Raw genomic sequence first — 22,314 nt, 5'->3', positions numbered from 1 at the left:
TCTGGAAGAACTTGTCTGGTCTGCACATAGCCCTGATCTCAACCCCATCAAACATCTTTGGGATGAATTGGAACGCCGACTGCGAACCAGGGCTAATCACCCAACACCAGTGTCCGACCTCACTAATGCTCTTGTGGCTGAGTAGAAGCAAGTCAAAACAGCAATGTTGCAACATCTAGTGGAAAGCCTTCCCAGAAGAGTGGAGGCTGTTCTAGCAGCAAAGGGCAGACCAACTTAATGCCCATGATTTTGGAATGAGATGTTCGACGAGCAGATGTTCACGTACTTTTGATCCTGTAGTGCATCTTTATCTACACCAGCACGGTTCCCACTAGATAACACAGTCACAAAGTCAGATTCCACATTCACATTGTCAAAATAGGTGCTTGTTGTTCTAAATTTAAGGTTTGGGTTAGGCATAAGGTTAGCAGTGTGGTTATAGTTAGGGTTAGGTTTGAAATCAGATTTTAAGAAGAGAAATTATAGAAATGGGCAGGGTTTAGACATAATTATGACTTTATGGCTGTGATAACTAGTGACAACCCTACAGCACACTTTGGCTACAGGCAAACGTGGCTTTACCAAAGACAACACGGAGTGAAGTGCAATGAATTAAACTAAAGTTGACACAATGCTGAATCCAAAATATACGGATTGTTTAATACACAGCAAAGTAATAACAACAATAAACAGTTCAAGAATACATAGAAAAAATATTCTTATTTTTCTCCTTTGCTCATATATGTTTGACGGTTTATTTATTTTTATTGTCAAGCGACAAATCACATGTACAGTAGCTGATGTGTGTACATATCTGATCACATGTACAGTAGCTGACGTGTGTACATATCAGATCACATGTACAGTAGCTGACGTGTGTACATATCTGATCACATGTACAGTAGCTGACGTGTGTACATATCTGATCACATGTACAGTAGCTGACGTGTGTACATATCTGATCACATGTACAGTAGCTGACGTGTGTACATATCTGATCACATGTACAGTAGCTGACGTGTGTACATATCTGATCACATGTACAGCAGCTGACGTGTGTACATATCTGATCACATGTACAATAGCTGATGTGTGTACATATCTGATCACATGTACAGTAGCTGACGTGTGTACATATCTGATCACATGTACAATAGCTGATGTGTGTACATATCTGATCACATGTACAGTAGCTGACGTGTGTACATATCTGATCACATGTACATTAGCTGATGTGTGTACATATCTGATCACATGTACAATAGCTGATGTGTGTACATATCTGATCACATGTACAATAGCTGATGTGTGTACATATCTGATCACATGTACAGTAGCTGACGTGTGTACATATCTGATCACATGTACAGTAGCTGACGTGTGTACATATCTGATCACATGTACAATAGCTGATGTGTGTACATATCTGATATGAAACAATTTAGCTCCATTGTTATGCTCACAGATACTTTTGAACATTAGCCTTTGTGTTACAAATACTTTTACAGTTAACATTACAGTACCACAGCAATACACACAGACATTTAGCCAGGAGAATATATAATGAAGAGACCGATTTAAGCACTAATACAAAAATACTGGCTGCCATGTTGGAGGGCTGCACCTCTACTCTGTGAATGGTTCTAACTGATGGGAAGTGCATGATGGCAATGTACAAACAAGATCTCATGTGGTAATCATATTGAGAATATCCCTGCACAAAATAGCTAAATTGAAGGCAAAACAAATACAAAAAAACATCCTGAAGCAATATGCTAAAGAGTGTTTGTTTTTAAAAGGGTACATTCACTAAGTGAACAATTAAATGTATTCAAACGTATTGATTATAATGTTAATTACCTGAACATAGGAAAGTGCTTTTAGAGACTGAGACACAGAAATACTGTGTTGTGCAATTATTGTAGTGTGAGTATATTTTCAGTATGAGTCACCTGGTGATTTCAGGAATGGAAATAATGATTTAGAAGCATGATTTTGAAATACTGACTAATTGTTGGTTTAGCTTTCATACAAATACAAGTGAACATATTGTCAAAATGTTGCACACTGAGTGAAAGGGAAAGGAACAGACACATGGTGGATTACTTGTTTTCTATGAGAGTCTGCACTTTGAGGACCAAGTCTCGAGCCATCGTTAGGACCTGCGGGACGTTGTGATGCTCGGCCATTTCTGAAGAGGGAAATCAAATCAAACACACTGTGTTACAAGAACCTAAATGGTTGTGTTGATTTACATATGAGTGCAGCCTATGGAGTTGTGCTTTTTGATGTTGTTAGCAAGCAGAATAAAAGCAGTTGCTACATTCAAAACATACATTCAGCAAGCAAAAAGAAAGTGGCAATGAAATTAAATAAATGAATTGTCAAGTATTCCATTCCATAACAACATCTAATGTCATCGTTTAGCCTCACCGTTGAAGAACTTGATGATGTCAGTGAAGTCCATGTTGTTCTCCAGGATGATGTCTCGGTACATCTCCACCAGTGCCAGAGCGATGAAGAGGACAAAATGAGTGGAGGAGGTATACGTGGCCGCCCAGATGGTCTCCCACACGGAGAACACATCATCATACACCATCTCTGGAGGGAAGAATGGCAAAGCAGGTTATACACCAAAGAAGACTGTGATATGACCTGCCTGCAGAACAGTCATGTTACGGAAATAAAATGTTAGAAAAAACTAGCAAAAAATCTGTCTAGGTCCTTCATATTGTATAACTTGAACAAAATTAATTTAGGTTTAAACATCACCAGCATGGCCCTTTCATAGTGTGTGCGATGTAACACATGCCCATGCAGATGTCAGCACCTCGTTTGAAGTCTAGCAGGAACCAGCGGTAGCAGAAGTAGAAGTGAGTGTAGTCTCCATTCATCTGCATCACTTCAAAGAGCTCTGCATCAAGGATCTAGCAGAAAAGATGACGAGAGTGCCTATCTGGTACTACAAAGTAATATCACTGTACTTATAATAATGTGCATGTGTGACTGTGTATATATGTGCGTGTGTGTGTGAGCATACGTGTTTATGGTACCTGGATGAGGGAGCGCATGTTGGCAAAGTGTGAGTCCATGGCCCCTCCATGGGGGAAGTTGTGATTCATCCTTTTCATCAACTCAGAGAAGCAGCTGAAAGCTATGACCTCTGAGTAACACACAGACACAAATAAACAGCAAATGATTCATGTTATCTTACTCATGTGTGTAAATGATGCAGTAATATGATGCAGTATAAGAGAGCTGTTGTTCATGCAGACTGACCGTCATCCAGAATGACCAGTAAAGGAGCCAGCAGATCACACATGCCCTGGACATAGCCAATCTCCAGATGCTGCCACACATAACTGCACATTATGTTGCGTACTTTCTCCAGGTTAGCAGGAGTGAAGTACCAGTAGGATCTGTCACAGCGTCTCACGTCCTTATCAATGCGATGCAGGTTGATCAAGTACAAATCCAGCTGCTCTTGCTGCACAGAGTGACAAAAGTGACTAAGATTAGTTACATTTGTTCAACTACAAATGGCTATTGTTTCGTCATTCATACCAGCATTGTGTCAGCTCTGTAGCCAGTTGGTTACTGTATGTTAAACCAACAATTAGCCAATCAACCTCAAAAGCTGTGACATTCATTACAGTACACATACAGTAGGTAACTCATTTGGAGTACTTACAGAATAGGTAGTCCCTGCTGGGGACACTGCCACTGGTGAGACCTCAGGTTTGAGTTCCTCTGTCTCAACCACAGAGTCAGACTGAGTGTAGAGACTCTCCATCTCAGGCTCCTCCTCAGACAGGGCTGGCTCTGTTCCATCAGGACTGGTGTTGGAGGGTGCATCCAGGACAGGCCCCCCTGAGCCAACTCTCCCCAGGGCCAAGGGGGCAGGTGGGGGAGCCATCAGGCCAGACAAAGGTCTAGCCCAGGCCGTGGGAATATCCTCCATCTCTAAGGCGGAGGGCGAGTCATCAGAATCTAGTGTATCAGGAGATCGCCTAGAGTGGGATGAAACTGTAACACTGGCCCTGGCCTCAGGCAGGGGTGGATTCAGTACTGGCAATGCAGGTGCATGTTTCTCTGAATCTATGGCAACTGTCATTTCTGCAGCTTTGTTATTGTAATTCTCAGGGAAATTGGCCTCCACAGAGTCTAATGGTTTGGTTACAAATACATCTGCAACCTTTTCTTTAGTACTATCCATGTCTTTCTCACAAACACAAGCCTTGCTGGTTTGAGGGGTTTGCATTTTTTGAAATTCAGATTCTGTGATTTCTTCCATTTCAGAGGAGGTTGTGTCCTCTTTTTCAGCAATACCAGCCTCCCTTATCGTTGTTGAATCTTTGTTTCCTTCTGTTACAGATGGCTCTCTGGGACAGAAGGGCCCTATCGCTGGGGCTTTGCTCTCTTGTGTTTTAGTAACTGTGGCCTCGCCTAGTGGCGGAGCTGGAATATATACATTAGAAACCTCAATTTCTAGTTTGAGAATATCAGTATTCTCAGTTGCAAACGCTGCTCTCACAAGGAGCTTTGTGTCTTCTGTGGTGGAAACTTCAGACAACCCATCTCCTATAATGTTGTTTTCTTCCATTTCAACATTTCCTAAGGACTTTGCATATTTTTTGTCAGAACGCTCTTTAACTTTCTCTGAGGTTTTCATGATTTCTACCAATCTAGAGCTTTCAACCACTTCACGCTCTGGGGCCTTGAACTCTCCGGCTGATGCAGCCTTGTCGTCAACTGTTATCGGCAGCTTTAGTTCTTCAGATCCAACTTCAGTTCCCAAGACAGTGAAAGGACTCTCTATTAGGGCTGGCTCAGCCTTGGCCACTGGGCTAGATGCAGCTCCTTGGACTGCTGATGGCTCTGGTGATGGCTTAGTGGCTGCTGGTCTGACTGGTGAGTCAGATACAGGACTGTTGTTGTTGTTTGTGCTTTGAGGCTGTTCTGGAAGACCTGAGTCAATAGACAAGCTGTAGAAGGATCGGTCCCCAGTGTCTGAGGTACCATTTGGGATGGCTACATCTCGGAGGTCTTTCAGTGGGGTTTTGGACTGCTCTTTGCTTTTCTCTCGCTTCGTCTCAGATTCAATCAGTTCCACTTCCTCGACAAACCAAAATGCCTGCAACAGCAGACCATAGGAGAGTGAATACCAAGTATTATCAAGATATTCTATTAAAATCCTTCCGTATAAACATACTGTACCTGTGTGCTACTTCTGGAGTCACTCTGTGAGTGGGCAATCTGTTTGTCTGAACCAATGCTCTGTGAGGACTGGTGTAGGAGGATGAGACAAATGCCAACCAGGAAGAGACCAGAACAGCATGGGGAGAGACATATGTAAGTGGGTTAACCATATGAGTCACAAATTCTGTCATGTGTTGCCCTCATCAAATGGGACTGGTATGGCCCACTTACATCAGTGCTGATGGTGGAGTCTCTCTGCACTGGTCCTGGTCTGTCCACACTGGCCACAGAGTTGCACTTGGCTATGGCTTCAGCATGCTTCTCCCCCTCATTCTGCTTTACGATGGCCTCACAGCCCAGCCACTCTTTCATAGTCTGCTCATAGCAGGCTCGCACCTGCTCATCCACCTATACACAGATTATAAACACACAGGGTCACTAGTGTGTAATGGTATTACATTTGACCCTCCTTCCTACTTTGATTCCTGAGTTCTGTAATTTTACCACATGACAATATAACAATACCCACCTCCATCCTACATTTCTGGGTCATATCGAAGTGGTAGTGTCCCAGCAGGAATGGCCAGACCTTCTTGCGTATTGTAGGAGCCACACCACCATAGTACACCAGACGCAGAAGCTCATGCTCATCATATGCCTGCAGGAGAAAAGATTGTGAATGTGATTACATACAGACTCAATACAGTACTGTCATCAGTTGCTGTGTGATTCTGTACGCCTCTCAGTGGGATGTTGATGAAGCAGATACATTCACACTGTGAGCAGTTATCTAAGCCTTGAAGAACATACACAATCACTGCATGTTGTAGTTGTGTGTACAGTGTGTTGAGAATGATGAGCAGATGGTACAGTAGATCTTACAGAGCGGTCCTGGAGGAAGCTGCTCCAGACATCCACAGTGAGTCCTTCCTGGGCATCATGAGGCACGTCAGGGTCGACGATGGTGGGGTTGACCAGGGCAGAGAGGTGGATACGAACAGTGGACAGATGACGGCAATAGGCAAGCCCTTCAATGAAGAAGTGAAGAAACGTGCATAGTTATCAATCCAACCATAACATGAAGACACTGGCCTACAACACATTCCCGCAAGACGCCCCCGCCTCGAAGCTGCAGTATGTCACTGCATGAAGATTATAGCATTTGAATTGGTCTTTCCTAAATTAATTTATGATGCATGTACTGACAGCCATAGAAAGCACGGGAAATGATCTGGTACTTCATGGTGTCACAGAGGAGTTTCAGGGGAGCCCTATCCTGGTTGCAGCCGTTGGGTAGTGAGCCAACACGGGATCCGTTGAGAGCGCAGGAGAAACAGGAGGACTTCCTGGGGGTGGGGTGCCACATGTTCAACGCCTGGTCCATCAGCTCTGGAGCAACTGGACAGCAAACAACAGGCTCAATGTTATCATCAGCATGAACATCGTCGTTATTGTTATTGTCATTAGCAACAGCTACAAGATCTTCTAGAACTGATGGAGGATTTGGGTGACTTTCTTTCATAATAAACATGGAAACAATGACAAACCAATACAGAAGATGGAGGTGTGACAAAGACAACTTGATGCCCATGTATGGTCTCAAATCCAGGGTAACTAATTGAGGGTGTTCGCAGGTTCACAGGACTACAGATACAGGCAGAGACACATGGTCTGGACAGAGAGGGGCTGAGGGAAGGCACACGGGACAATGGTCAACAAATCAATGAGAGAGAACGAAAAGAATGAATGAAAAAGTTTATTCTGAACATATTTGAACAGAAAATCGATACAGAATAAGAAGATCACAAGTGACATACCAAAGTCTGACGGAGTACCAGGAAGCAGGATCCGAAAGACATAGTCAGTGGCCTCGTCCTCTTCTTTATCCGACACAGACTCCACAGAGCCCTGCGGACTCCTCTTCCGCAATTTAGGGAAAACCTTTCCCTGTAGGCAAAGGAATGTACTGCACTCAGTATAAGACAAATGGATGTACTGCACTCATTATAAGACAAATGGATGTACTGCACTCATTATAAGACAAAGGAATGTACTGCACTCAGTATAAGACAAATGGATGTACTGCACTCATTATAAGACAAAGGAATGTACTGCACTCAGTATAAGACAAATGGATGTACTGCACTCATTATAAGACAAATGGATGTACTGCACTCATTATAAGACAAAGGAATGTACTGCACTCAGTATAAGACAAATGGATGTACTGCACTCATTATAAGACAAAGGAATGTACTGCACTCAGTATAAGACAAATGGATGTACTGCACTCATTATAAGACAAAGGAATGTACTGCACTCAGTATAAGACAAAGGAATGTACTGCACTCAGTATAAGACAAAGGAATGTACTGCACTCAGTATAAGACAAATGGATGTACTGCACTCATTATAAGACAAAGGAATGTACTGCACTCAGTATAAGACAAATGGATGTACTGCACTCATTATAAGACAAAGGAATGTACTGCACTCATTATAAGACAAAGGAATGTACTGCACTCAGTATAAGACAAATGGATGTACTGCACTCATTATAAGACAAAGGAATGTACTGCACTCAGTATAAGACAAAGGAATGTACTGCACTCAGTATAAGACAAAGGAATGTACTGCACTCAGTATAAGACAAAGGAATGTTATGATGATGATTTGCGAGAGTGATTAAAGTTTTATTTTATCTTACTCTCAAACTCAGATCCCCATCGTTTAATTGTGACGCACGACTAGGCTAGATACAATTAATGATCCAGCCTGAGAAGGCCAGTCTCAGTCCTTGTCCTTGGTCTCGCAAATGTCCTTTATGTTATCCAGAGGATGTATTAAGACCCCACTCACACTTAAATTCCTAGGTTTTATATTCTTTCACTGCCCCGCTGGTAATATACCACAACCCTTACAAAGCTTCTTCTATTGCAGCCTGTGAATTATATTCCCAGCTCTGCTATCACTACCACTTTCATCACAACCCATATAAAAAACCTTCACATGGTGTTCCCTTTGCTTTGGCAGGTCAATGTTATTTTCTACTTGGAGGCTAAATTGGTGGATAAGATCAATATCGTGTAAAAGTATTCCTCTGGCAGCAGTGTACTAACACAGAGATCAGAGTTATCCTCAGTCAAACAACATAAATTATGCTATAGATGACCCTGTTTTAATGTTACAAGAAACAACTAGCTAAATCATACCATCAGGCTTAATTTAGTGGATGTGGACATAATGGCTACAGTAAACATGAATTGAGATCGGAATAATGCAGACCTTTCCCCTCTGGGACCAGAGCGGGGGATCCAGTTGTCCGTGTGGCAGCAGGCCCGTCTCCAGGCAGGTCAGGAACTGGAGCAGGTGTCCTCCCCGGGGGAACCGCAGTGGAGGCCTCTGGATCCCATCCTGACTCACCAGAACCACTGTCCCACCACTGTCCACTGGGAAAAACATGATCACAAGGTCAATAACACAGAAACAAACAAATGTATACAAAGCTATAGGCCTACATAATTAAGAGAGGTTCCTGTACCTTGCTGATGGCAGTGCAGATAAACAATCTCCGCCAGGCGAATAGTCATGGCAAAGTCCCAGTAAACACTGTAGGAAAATAAATGTTTGAACAAATCATATATAATTTGGCATGCTCAGTTGACAAATATGAATGTCAGAATATGTTTCTATTACTGTGATTTGATATTACATTACCTTTTTTCAGTATCATCTGCCACAGTGCCATTCATGAGCTGGTTGGGGGTCCATTTCAGGGTCATGAGATCTGCAGTCTGGTGGAGAGACAGGTACCCTGGAATAGCCTCCATGTCATCCCTCTGTTGACCAAGACACGATATTTGTTACAAAGCATTCTCTGCATTCTCTGTTTAAACAGTGATAAAAAGCTATGTCAGATCCTTTAAATCCCACACATGCACACACATACACACACCGGCTGCACCAGGACGTTGTTCTTGCCAAACAGCAGTGTAGCCCTGTTGTTCTGATGGAGGGACTCAACATAGTCCCTAGCCCACAGGATGGGCCGGTCCTCCATACTGCCACTCGACTGCCTCTTCTGGATCTAATAGAAAAGACCATTTGACCATTTTTGATACATCATATACTTCACATACATCATTCATTTACAAACACATCATCCACCCACTGACCAGGGCAGGTCGCCTAGAGGGGGAATCCTGGCGACAGTGGCCACTGTGGATGCGGTGTCTCTGGACTAGCTCATCAGCAGATGGGTCTGTCCAGAAGTGGTCGGCTGTCTTCACCTTAGTGTACTCCAGAGCACAGGGGCCGACTGCAAGAGTAAAAGCAACAAAACACTGAGATCCACACCAGTTTGGGCGTGGAAAAGTGAAATCACTATTTCTAGCCCCTAAAGAACTGTACTAAACCATCATCATACAGAGTGAAATAATGAGGTACCAGCAATGTCATTGTTACGCTCACAGGAAGAGGTAAATGCACTTGTCTGTTATTAGTGTGAGTGTAAAGTCAATTTGGAGTTAGTAACCAGTATATTTATCTTCTAAACCACAGAGCTATGTCCTTATCTGAAATAAGGTAATATCCACTGTTAAGCACTAGTCTCCAACGGTTGAAGTCGGAAGTTTAAATACACTTATGTTGGAGTCATTAAAACTTGTTTTTCAACCACTCCATAAATTTCTTGTTAAAAAACTATAGTTTTGGCAAGTCGGTTAGGACATCTACTTTGTGCATGACACAAGTAATTTTCCAACAATTGCTAACAGACATATTATTTCACTTATAATTCACTGTATCACAATTCCAATGGGTCAGAAGTTTACATACACTAAGTTGACTGTGACTTTAAACAGCTAGGAAAATTTGAGAAAAGGATGTCATGGCTTTAGAAGCTTCTGATAGGCTAATTGACATCATTTGAGTCAATTGGAGGTGTACCTATGTATGTATTTCAAGGCCTGCCTTCAAACTCAGTGCCTCTTTGCTTGACATCATGGGAAAATCAAAAGAAATAAGCCAAGACCTCAGGAAAAAAAATGGTAGACCTCCACAAGTCTGGTTCATCCTTGGGAGCAATTTCCAAATGCCTGAAGGTACCACATTCATCTGTACAAACAATAGTACGCAAGTATAAACACCATGGGTCCACGCAGCCATCATACCGCTCAGGAAGGAGACGCGTTCTGTCTCCTAGCGATGAACGTACTTCGGTGCAAAAAGTGCAAATCAATCCCAGAACAGCAGCATAGGACCTTGTGAAGATGCTGGAGGAAACGGGTGCAAAAGTATCTAAATCCACAGTAAAACGAGTCCTATATCGACATAACCTGAAAGGCCGCTCAGCAAGGAAGAAGCCACTGCTCCAAAACCACCATAAAAAAGGCCAGACTATGGTTTGCAACTGCACATGGGGACAAAGATCGTACTTTTTGGAGAAATGTCCTCTGGTCAGATGAAACAAAAATAGAACTGTTTGGCCATAATGATCATCGTTATGTTTGGAGGAAAAAGGGGGAGGCTTGCAAGCCGAAGAACACCATCCCAACCGTGAAGCATGGGGGTGGCAGCATCATGTTGTGGGGTTGCCTTGCTGCAGGAGGGAGTGGTGCACTTCACAAAATAGATGGTATCATGAGGCAGGAAAATTATGTGGATATATTGAAGCAACATCTGAAGACATCAGTCAGGAAGTTAAAACTTGGTCGCAAATGGGTCTTCCAAATAGACAATGACCCCAAGCATACTTCCAAAGTTGTGGCAAAATGGCTTAAAGACAACAAAGTCAAGATATTGGAGTGTCCATCACAAAGCCCTGACCTCAATCCCATAGAAAATGTGTGGACAGAACTGAAAAGGTGTGTGCGAGCAAGGAGGCCTACAATCCTGACTCAGTTACACCAGCCCTGTCAGGACGAATGGGCCAAAATTCACCCAACTTATTGTGGGAAGCTTGTGGAAGGCTACCCAAAACATTTGACTCAAGTTAAACAATTTAAAGGCAATACTACCAAATACTAATTTAGTGTATGTAAACTTCTGACCCACTGGGAATGTGATGAAAGAAATAAAAGCTGAAATAAATCATTCTCTTGTAACGCACGTCGTCGGGAGAAGGAGAAGAGGACCAAGGTGCAGCGTGGTAAATGTTCATTTTTTTTTAATAAAATACGCAACACTTGACAAAACAAACACGACAAACGAACAGTCCTGAAAGGTGAAACAAACACTAAACAGGAAACAACCACCCACAAACACAGGTGGGAACAGGCTACCTAAGTATGATTCTCAATCAGAGACAGCTGTCTATCATTGTCTCTGATTGAGAATCATACTTAGGTAGCCTGTTCCCACCTGTGTTTGTGGGTGGTTGTTGTCTGTTTAGTGTATGTCACCTTGCAGAACTGTTTCGTTTATCGTTTTTGTTGTTTAGTTCTAGTATTCGTATTCATTAAAAGGAATTATGAATACTTACCACGCTGCAGCTTGGTCTTTTCCTTCTCCTCAATATGACGATAGTCACATCTCTTTAATATAATTCTGACATTTCACATTCTTAAAATAAAGTGGTGATCCTAACTGACCTAAGACAGGGAATTTTTACTAGGATTACATTTCAGGAATTGTGAAACACTGAATTTAAATGTATTTGGCTAAGGTGTATGTAAACTTCCGACTTCAACTGTATGTCATGTTGTATCTATAGGTTATCTTAGAGGGAGTCACAGTCACTGTAATGGGCCATTCACTGTGCTATTTCTTATCTTATCAGATCTGTCTGGCCACATCCTGGCAATAGAAGCTATAAGAAGAGGTCCATTAATACCTAACAGAGAGGCAAGGATTGGTCCATCCACAGCATCCATTAGAATGGCCTCCCTGTCATAGAAAGTACTGGAAGAGAGAATTCTGGCAGGTCAGTGACAAGTGGTAATAGTAATGTGCAGATGTGGGTGGGCGTTTATTTGAATAAATCCATTGAATATACACCATCAAAAATAAATATATTATTCAATTGTTTAGGCAAGTCCTACGAAACATAAGACTAATAAGAGTAATTTTCAAAACAATAAAATTACATATTTTGAGTTTAATTATGTTACGTCCAAATGAATGAAATCTATTTTGTTCATTAAACAGTCAAGACACACCTACTCCGATCACAGTCCACACCCATATATTTTGTAGTAAGAATATAATAGAATATAAACAGAGTAAAATACTAATAATATTGTTCCCACACAACTTGTGTCAAGGGAGTGTGTGGAACAGCTGTCATATAAAAAAAGTGATAGCCTATTATTGCTAAATGTTTCTGATCAGCGATACTGTAGATAACCAAACGAACAGATGAGCTATACCACCTCCATTTGCCCAGCCTGAAACCAATTAACCAAATAGTCCATACAGATAGAGATCCAATTAAACAAAATCACATTGATTGAGACAAGTCAGTGAAGTCACTGGGTTTTAGTCGGGAGTAGTCCTAGGCTACTAAGCGTCTGCGAGTGAAGAGCAAAATAATATACTATTTAAACTACATAACATGCTGGCAAAATGTTCTAAATAATGAGGCAACTAGACAAGATGATCATGAGCAGCACTCACCTCAACTTAGCTAACATTTCCCTAGCCAAATTGTAGAACTGGCAGGAGGATGGTTTACTGCCGCTGCCTAGCAACCATCAAGAGTTTACGAGAGTAGTGCGTGCCAATGCCGGCTCAGCATTACGGCTACGTTTCATACCGAGCCGTAGGCAGAACTTTACCGAAATAATTACTAGGTCGTTAGGCGGAAATAAAAGTTTTGGCTTTGATTCCGGCAATAGTTGGTGGTATGGTAGTTAGTAGAAAAATGACTTGGTGTGAAAGGAATATGAGTCGTAGGCTATACATTGAACAGCAACTGTTGGTATTTGTAAGATCAAACACAATATCAGCCAGAAGCTGATCAGTTGATTGATTGCTACCTGCTGTTCTCCACTAGGTACATGACAATCTTGTCCAGAAGCTTCTCCATGAGAGCAGTGCGGATCCACAGGTTCCTCAAGCCCTGGGGGGGGAGGTTGGTCACCCTGGGTTGTTTCGGAACACTGACATTATTTAGTTGAGCCTGTCTGCTGGAGGAGAGGAGAGGAGGGGAGAGTTTGATACAAATGCTGTATACTTTTGACATCTCTGTGTGTGTGGAGGGGGGGGGGGGGGGTGATGGGAATTACTATCCAAGATCATTGTCTTACTTGGTCTCGATGAGCTGCTCTAGTTCTTGGACCTTTTGACACAGTTCCTCCACCGGGGTGAAGCTCTTCCCCACCTTCATGAAGAGTGCTGCTACCTTATTACTGCACAGGAGGCCCGCTGCTCGCCTCTTCAACCCATGGAGCACACATGCCTCCACTACAGCTGTAGACACACATAGTACAGAATATACAGACACAAACAGTAAACACAGAGTTTGGTTTTCCCCAAAGCGATATTCACTAAGCTATGATTGCATACACTGTAAACAACAAGTAAACCACATACTGTTTATGGATTTCCCTAGCAGAGTTTGATATTTTTCAGGAGCACCCGGTGAAAATGAAGTGAGAAACCCTTGGACATTGAGTGCTACTGCAGAGAGGCAGGGATGGGTTGGAGGGCAGGTGCAGGTGGCTCTCAGCAGGACCAGAAATAGACTGAAAACCGACAAATGCTGTTTACTGTTGCCACACTCTTAGAAAAAAGGTGCCAATTAGAACCATACAGGGTTCTTTGGTTTGTCCCCATAGGGGAACCCTTTTTGGTGCAGGGTAGAACCCTTTACAGAGGGTTTTATCTAGAACCCTCTATGTAGGATTCTTCAAAGAACCCCCTGTATATGGTTCTTCCTAGAACCTCTATGAAGGGTTCTACTAGGCTTATTAGCCTTTAAAATTGTATTATTTATGAAATACATATACATCAAGCCTTTCTTTGAGGGCCTAGCTATACCCTAACACAGTGGTGTTAGGAGTTTCCTGGTGTACAGGCCACATCCGGCCTGCAAGTCACATTATGCTGGCTAAGTGATTTGTAATTCCTATTGGAATCCAGACAGAGTTAGGATATCCAACAAGTAGAATTGTTAATCACCCGCAACCTGCATCCAAAATGACTGCCAGGGTAGGGAAGAATACTGAGACTACCTCAATCATCTAAACTGGAACAAATATCTCAGTAACAGGAGCAATAAATCCAACAGATTGGATTAGTTTAGATGTATGTTATTTATCTTTGTGTAGCATAAAATGTATCAACCAATCAATGTACATGCAAAAACACAGATATTACAGTCAAACTGGGAAATATTATATATGTTTCTACTTATAAACCCTTCTTGCCTTCCAAAGAATCGATCTTGCCTTACAAAGAGTTATCAAAGAACCCTTTCTTCCAAAAAATGGTTCTTAAAATGTTAACGGTTCTTCTAGGTAGAACCCTTTGTCTTACAAAGAACCCTTGTCTTACAAAAATAGTTATTCTGATCAAAAGGTTGTTGGTAGAACCTTATCTTTCCCCAAAGAACCCTTTTGGAAACATTTTTTCAAAGAGTGTAGGGTATCCATGGATGTGTGGAGGTGTAGTATCAACACCTTTGAGTAGTGTAACGAATTCCTGCTGTTGGGGTGGCGAAAAAGGGTGGCTTGACCTGCCCTACCTGCTGACTCTTTACAAATAGTGTCTGCTGACAGTTCAATTGAACACAGATAGACCTACATTTGCAGAGCAAAGTGACATCAGGCATCATCCCTGTGGGAGTGGAAATGTCAAGCCCTGTCAAGCCCTGCCACCTCCTACTACCCCAATCTGTGTACGGTCACATTCTCAACCAACACAGCTTGACTTTAGGCGGGCACTGGCCACAGCCATAGTAAAGAATAAGAGACAGCCTAAAATCAAGCTGTGTTGGTTGAGAATGTGACCGAACACAGATTGGGGTAGTAGGAGGTGGCAGGACTTGACATGGCTTGACATTTCAACTCCATAGGATGATGCCTGATGTCACTTTGCTCTGTAAATGTCAATGTAGTCATGAGTAAATGTCTGACCATGCAATCAGTTCAGATTTTTTATGTGAAATGAACTGTATGTCTTTGGCAGGAGTCATCAACTAGATCCAGCCGCGGGACGTTTTTGTCTTGAGCGGATGGTCAGGGGGCCGGAACATAATTACAAGTCATTTATTGACTGACAATAAGCCCAAACAGATATAATATTTGACTTAACATAATAATTTCAAACATTGCTTACATTTGTATACGATCACATATACAGTATCTCTCTATTATGCATGGGAATAGTTTGGAACAGATTTACAAAATTAAAATCACTTGGAGCTGACATGTCCAACAACAAAAAAATGTTGTTGAAAAGAACATAAATAAATATATAAATACAATTTTTGCTTATAGAATTTGGGGGACCAAATAATAATCCCCATGCTTTGCTCTCCAGAATCTTACTACTGAGCTGTTAATGAAACAATAATCCTATGTGTCATATCACAAGTGTGTGAGGCTGTGTCACCAGAGGGATGGAGGTGGAGGTTACAAAGCACTAGTTCAAACCAACAGTGATTCTTCAGTTTATAGAGAATAGCAGCACTGCATGGGTCTTTGATAAGAGAAAAAAAGGTGCTCTTTGGAGATAAAGTTACTCATCTCAAGGAACATGTGAGTTTCTTACTTACCACAACCTCTTGCTTCTATCCACTCCTCTCTTGCTCTCATTACAATCGTAATGGTGTTTGGACCAAGATGATAAACCAAGCACTTGTGCATCTGTTACAAATAAGCTAAGCAGTCATTGAATCGACACTTAGATGCACCCAAACCAGCTATGCAGCTAGGCCTGCCCATCAACCACGGCACCCTCCCTCCCATCAAATTACTGGAGCACTGCCATATGGCACTGAAGTCCTTCAGTGGGCTTGTAGATTTTTCTCCCTCCCTAATGATTTTGTGTACAACACCAAAAAAAAACATTTAATAAACAGTTACTGTAGATCAGTTTAATGAATCCATCTCTAATCTATCTGCATAAACTTTAACTGGGGGATAGCAAACCAGCAAAAAAGATATAGGCAAGTCAAAACTCCAATGAGCAATACGAACTGTCAGTACTTCTGTTCACAAACAAATTGGCCTTGACAAACGGTAAAATCTGCAACACTGATTAAATAAGTAATACACTACTTCATGAACACACTCACCACAGAAGGATATTATATGGCTGCTGTCTGCATGCACAAACTTCCGAGTCACTGCCTCTTCCATGATCTGTTTCACCTGGGAAGAAAAGAGCCAGATAAATGTGACGTTGGCTTTAATTTAAAAGGCAGATAAAGAGATAGGTTCTGACATGAGGAAACAGAAAGAAAACCAAAGTGTAGAAGGAGAGAAGGTTGGGGAGTGATTACGCAACAATAGATAATCACAGGGAGGCAGAGGGAGGGTTGCGAGGGAATGCAAGCGAGCATGCAGATATATCACTTCAGACAAGACAGATCTTGACCAGTGTAAAAAACACGCATATAATGTGACCAATTCCCAGATTATGGAATTATACAGTACAGAGAAATTGTGAACATTGCGAGATAGAAATCCAATCAAATCTACTTGAAAAACTGGGAAAAACCTGTCAGAGTTTGAGATACAGTATATTTAGTATCACCAACTAAGACCCTCTTCCTTGCTTCACGACCTGGTGCCAGTCATGTCCCCAGTGTGATGAGGCCTCCACAGGCATGGTGAAGCTAAACGTGGAAGTCTCCAACCCACACACTACTGAATAAAACATCCTGTTTACCCCCCAGCGGGCACCAGAGCCAATGATTGCCTTCACAAGACTCACAATAAGAATTACTGCCATGAATAACTTGTCAGAATAAGGGTATTTTGTCTTTTGTGTGTGTGTGTGTGTGTGTGTGTGTGTGTGTGTGTGTGTGTGTGTGTGTGTGTGTGTGTGTGTGTGTGTGCGTGCGTGCGTGCGTGCGTGCGTGCGTGCGTGCGTGCGTGCGTGCGTGCGTGCGTGCGTGCGTGATGGTGCATGTTGTGTGTGTAGTAAGTTATCTATAGATATCATTCTAAGATGTATCACCAATGAAAGTCATCCATTTATTTATTCAGCTCTGTCAAAGATCAAGCTCTCATAATTACAAACAATGAAAGTGAATAGCCAATCGTCTGTTGTCCAGACCATTATTTTCCTCTTCTAAAAATGGCACAAAGATGAACAGTGCCAGTGATTTAGTGATAAAAAACTTGTGTAAACTTTGAAAGCTGGTTGTGGGGAAAAAAGGCAGCTTTCCTATACTTTCCATGCATTTTTCTGCAAAATCGGAGTAAACTGTGTTCACTTACGTTTCCCCTACACCACATCACTGGTCAGTGCTATCCATACAAATGAGTACACTATACAGTCTGCTGCTAATAATGTACTTTTTTTTCTAAAACAACAAAGTACAACTCTTAAATGGACAGAGGACACACCAGCATGCAGCTACAAAGAAAATGAGCCAGACAGGGAGGTAGTCTTCTCTCTCCCTTTCAGGTTCCCCAAATCTGCAGCCGAACTATACCATCAGACAATTTTCCTTTGAATAAGTATGATATGGCTGTAGTTAACAGATGGGGGTCTCTTGCAGAGGTGGTGGGGTCAGATAACGGTGAGGAGTCTGTCAGGTTTTGGCCAGGACTGTTCAGGTTTTGGTCACTAGATGTCCCCATTGCACCTTTTTTGTACCTTTTGTTTTTCCTTGCTCTAATTATTGTTTGCACCTGTGTGTCGTTCCCTTGTTAGTATTTAAACCCTGTGTGTTCCTCAGTTTCTTGCTCAGTGTTTGTATGTTAGCACCCAGCCCCAGCCCAAGCCTTGTTCTGAACATATGATTCTCTTATTGGATTTTCCAGAGGTTCTCTGGTTTAGTTCTTATGTATTTTTGAGTAGTCTTTTGAGGTTTGTTTTTCCCTGCTGTTTTTACCACTTTGGAGTTTCTTTGTATTTTGGAGGATATCCATTTTGTGCTTCTTGGCTTTATGTTTGGACATTGTGGATTTAGATTCTTTGCCTGAAGATTTTGTTCTTTAATTAAACCACCATCTCTAGTACTGCTGTGTCTGCCTCATCTTCTGGGTTCCGATGATTATTAGTGACTGTTTCTCGCACCGGGTCCTGACAGAGTCGCCAAATAATAAACTGTAACATCATGGAACAACAGCAACATCCTAAGAATTTATGAAAATGACCATATCTAAGTGCTTGTATGTCAAAAATGTTTCAAAAAAGTGTAATATTCTTTCTGGGGGTGTATATGAACAGATTTGAATAAGATGTAATGTTGCTAAAATGCTGTTAGTTACACTTTAACTTTCTAAACACTGGATGAAGCAAGACAATCTTATCAATTTATTGTGTTTTATATAAAAGAGAGAGGGGCACTAGGCTATCTGAGATATTAGCGCCCAGTGAATTGAATTGCCCTCCATTACAGCACGAGCATTAACATGAAAGACATCTCAGTAAAAGCAGTTATCAATAATCCTAGAAATGATTATGCTCATTGGCTCTGCCCTGTGACATACACACGTATTCACATGCAGATAACGGATCCATACCTTAACTAACCGTTACATTGATCTTGGCGTTATTGCCTAGGCTACCTACTGAGACCAAATTATGATTATGATTTCTCTGCATAGGCTAGAATCCAAGTATTTCAATCCAAGTCGTCACTGAATGCATGAGCGCACCGTTTATAATTAAATAACGATCCAAAAAAGCATATTAGGCTATATTCTCACAAGTAGGCAACATTTTATTGAAACATATCAATTCGATTAGACCTCCCTATTTTACAATCTCATTTTGGCAATCCCAATAAAAAAGAACTGCTGCCAGCGATCCATGACCAAGGTTGGTTCTAATAATTAGTTGTTAAAAACATTGCAAATACAGTATATAGGTACCCACCTCTTTCTTCACATTGCGCAGCAATTTTTGGCGCGTCTCGGCCTCTGGAATAAGAAAATAACAGTATCATTCGAAAGCTGCCGAGGCATTCAAGCCTATGTCGATTTGTCCTCCTTATTAAAATAGAAAAACGAAATGATTGAAACATCTTACCTCCCATTGCGCCCCACTGTTTCTGTTGGTTCAATTACACAAATACAGCTATTTGCTTCAAATGAGCCTCTCTTCAGTTTACACTCTGACCGATTGTGAATATGCGGCCGAACGCCCCCTTTAAAGCAACACACGCCACACGGTGCAATACACAGTCAATCTTGATGATATGGCCTGTATTTACAGTCTATGGTTGATAAAGGATGCAAGGAAGCACGCAGGTAGGCTACACACGAAGGCAGGTACAAGCGCGCGCCCTCTCTCTCTCTCGCTCTCGCTCACTCACTGTATATACACACACACGCGCACACACAATAAGGGGTTAAATGCGTGGGTTGAAAGGTATTCCACTGTCTTATTTAGCTAGGCAATCTGTGATGATCTCCACCTCATACAGACTATATATGATTATTGACAGTAATAATAACTAATTTGCAGTAGTCAGCTAACCAATATTGTCTAGATAACAGCTAATAAATAAGATCGCCATAGCAGTCAATGTGAAAAGCAGGCTATCACGTCCCGTATCAAAATTAATTAGTATTAGGCCTAACACAATTTCATGTAAATATGTATAGAATTTTGAGTATGCGTTTTCAATGGCACAACTCCAGATGCTTCTCGCTTTCCGTCGCTGATGTCAGACATAGCTGGGAGGGAGGGCTCTTTGGGGAGGGAATCTTGATGATAGTGATGTACAGCGGCGGTTTTAGCATGTACATCTTGGTGAGGCAAACTCAAAAAATATTTTGGGATGCATGCCAGCAAAGTCACTACACAACACAACACTAAACAATACATTAATTGCACTTTAACGGTGACAAACGGTTCCCACAAACTGTTAGGGCCTACATAACGCTGTCCGAGCAGCAGAGCTTTCTTTCCGCACCATGGAGTGAATCCTTACCACTGCTCCACCTGTCTATCAGCGGAGCCTTGTCTGGCAGCAAAACAGTTAATTCAGCCTCATTTACTGCCTTTAAAAAAAACATAACTGATATGGTTGACTTGCCTAAACAAATGTGGTTTCTACTGACAATTGAGATGTACAAACTGTGGCATAGGGGAAGACTCGTGGATAAGAGGCAATCTGTAATTTCGACGAGCAGATAAAATGCAATCCATGATTTCGATTAAAACATTAATGAGCAAGATAGGACGAAGTAGTCAAGGTAACAACTGTGTGTCAGCACTTTTAAAATGTACAGTGACAGAATTCAGAACATGGGCCGTTCTTAGAGTATTCTCCCTGTACACCAAGTCAGAACTGCAGGATAAATAAAGGGGGCATATAAGCAATGAAAGTTCTTACAATATTCAATGATTACATTTCTCCAAAACAGGCTATAGGCTACATGTGCACCACCAAGTCAGAACAGTAGGCTAAGTTAAGAGAAGGAAAGGGACCAAATTATTAGAGTGAGGCACATGGGCAACTAACAGCTTACTATACAACATACACTTGGTATCACTTTCTTAGCTAAAGTATACATATCTCCCTGACATATTACATAATTTATGCAGCAGCATACAATACATTTATGCAAATGCTGTAATCAAAGTCTTGTATTCTCTGAATATATGGTGCTTTCAAGACAACTGGGGACTTGGAAAAAACAAGGTTGAATCATGACGTCAGTGATCTTCAGGTCGGAGATCTAGAAAGAGGCCAGAGAAGGATGACTGTTCAAAACGTATTTTCCCAGTTGGAGCTTGTTTTTTTCAGAGTGCCCAGTTGTCTTGAACTCACTGAAGTTAGAGATTTCCCAGTTCCAAGTTTCCAGTTGTTTTGAACATGGCAGATTGATAGCATGGCCAATGTATTCAACCTTTTCTGGCCCATGCTATTGAATGTTTATCCTTTAAAGGTTGGAAAAGAGACCCTTGAACCCAGACTTGGACCACACACCCACTCCACTGAATAGCAGGTTAGTTATTGCTTTGCAACGCTTGCAGTTAGCCACTGATTCCTACCAAACCACCCATTGTTGAATTTGCATTTTCTAACTTGTTGTGTAATGTATATGGCCAATGGCCGAAGAGCACCATATGACATATGACATGGTTTGAAAAGGATTTGCCAGTAGATTGTCGACGTGATTCATGATGATGACTGCTTGTCTAGCTTGCTAGCTAAGATGTCGACATGATCAGTCCAATCAAAGCTATGGTAGATATAATGTGATTTGACATAATTTTATCTGTGGCCAATGACCTTGAGCCTTATTGGATGGGCACTTCTAATGTAACTCTATGGCAACACCTAAGGGGCTAGAATTTTCAAGCTCTCCCCATAGATTTTGCGGTGATGTAGTGTCCCCATGAGTGACAGAAAACTGAGCCAATCATAGCACAACTAGAGAACATTACCAACCCCTATGTGGCGTATGTTCCAGTGGCTGCCACAGAAAGCACTGAGCTAAGCTGAAACACCCGCATTTTGGAGTTGCCTTACTCAAGAAAGCAAAAAAGAGACCATGTTTGTATGCAGCTTTATTAACTCAATTATATTTATATATTTTTACAATGTTTTCTAACTGATTAATGTCAAAATAACCTGCAAAACAGGCAACAACAACAAAACCTATATATATACTCTACATATTATTATTTGTTATTTATTTTTACCTAAACAGGTGGGGCTCAATGCCCTGAATGACAGGTCACCACATGCCCTGAATGAGGTAGCTAACGTTAGTAACATGCCAGGAGTGGTAGATGCATGTCACTTGAATCGAATGATAAATGGAAAGAAGGAGCTAAGCCTATCGATGTTGCTGTCGTTTGATGAAGTGGTTCTCCTAACTTATATAAAACTTTGGCATTTGAGATATGCGGTGAGACCGTATGTACAGAAGCCGTTGCAGTCTTGCAATTGTAAAAAGTTTGGACACGTGGCAAGTGTTTGTCAAAGCAATAAATATGTTGTAGTTGAAGAGTCAGATGAGGCATGATGTTGTAATT

General features: G+C 41.7%; 1 protein-coding gene across 4 annotated transcripts; it reads right to left on the bottom strand.

The window, feature by feature from the left end:
* Nucleotides 1–635: 635 nt before the first annotated feature.
* Nucleotides 636–19,902, bottom strand: LOC129814309 (small G protein signaling modulator 1-like). Of its 4 annotated transcripts, none has more exons than XM_055867369.1 (23): nt 19,351–19,902; nt 19,198–19,241; nt 16,439–16,514; nt 13,446–13,608; nt 13,176–13,322; nt 12,032–12,099; nt 9,375–9,517; nt 9,149–9,286; nt 8,917–9,038; nt 8,741–8,808; nt 8,485–8,648; nt 7,017–7,146; nt 6,406–6,597; nt 6,082–6,227; nt 5,729–5,857; nt 5,431–5,607; nt 5,218–5,286; nt 3,692–5,134; nt 3,280–3,487; nt 3,054–3,163; nt 2,831–2,927; nt 2,434–2,601; nt 636–2,191 (listed from the first exon to the last, which is right to left on the bottom strand). In XM_055867369.1, exons 1-23 carry the CDS (start codon nt 19,355–19,357, stop codon nt 2,103–2,105), a joined length of 4,098 nt encoding a protein of 1,365 aa, XP_055723344.1. In that variant the 5' UTR covers nt 19,358–19,902; the 3' UTR covers nt 636–2,102. The 4 variants fall into 4 exon arrangements, with proteins under 4 accessions (XP_055723344.1, XP_055723334.1, XP_055723362.1 ...); XM_055867359.1 differs by having other exon boundaries at nt 13,176–13,325; nt 19,351–19,901; XM_055867387.1 differs by having other exon boundaries at nt 9,155–9,286; nt 19,351–19,901.
* Between the last annotated feature and the right edge of the window lie 2,412 nt (nt 19,903–22,314).

The sequence above is a fragment of the Salvelinus fontinalis genome, chromosome 2, assembly GCF_029448725.1.
Source record: "Salvelinus fontinalis isolate EN_2023a chromosome 2, ASM2944872v1, whole genome shotgun sequence".
NCBI lineage: Eukaryota > Metazoa > Chordata > Actinopteri > Salmoniformes > Salmonidae > Salvelinus > Salvelinus fontinalis.
The sequence above is the reverse complement of the archived record's forward strand: the minus strand, read 5'-3'. Positions and strand labels throughout refer to the sequence as shown.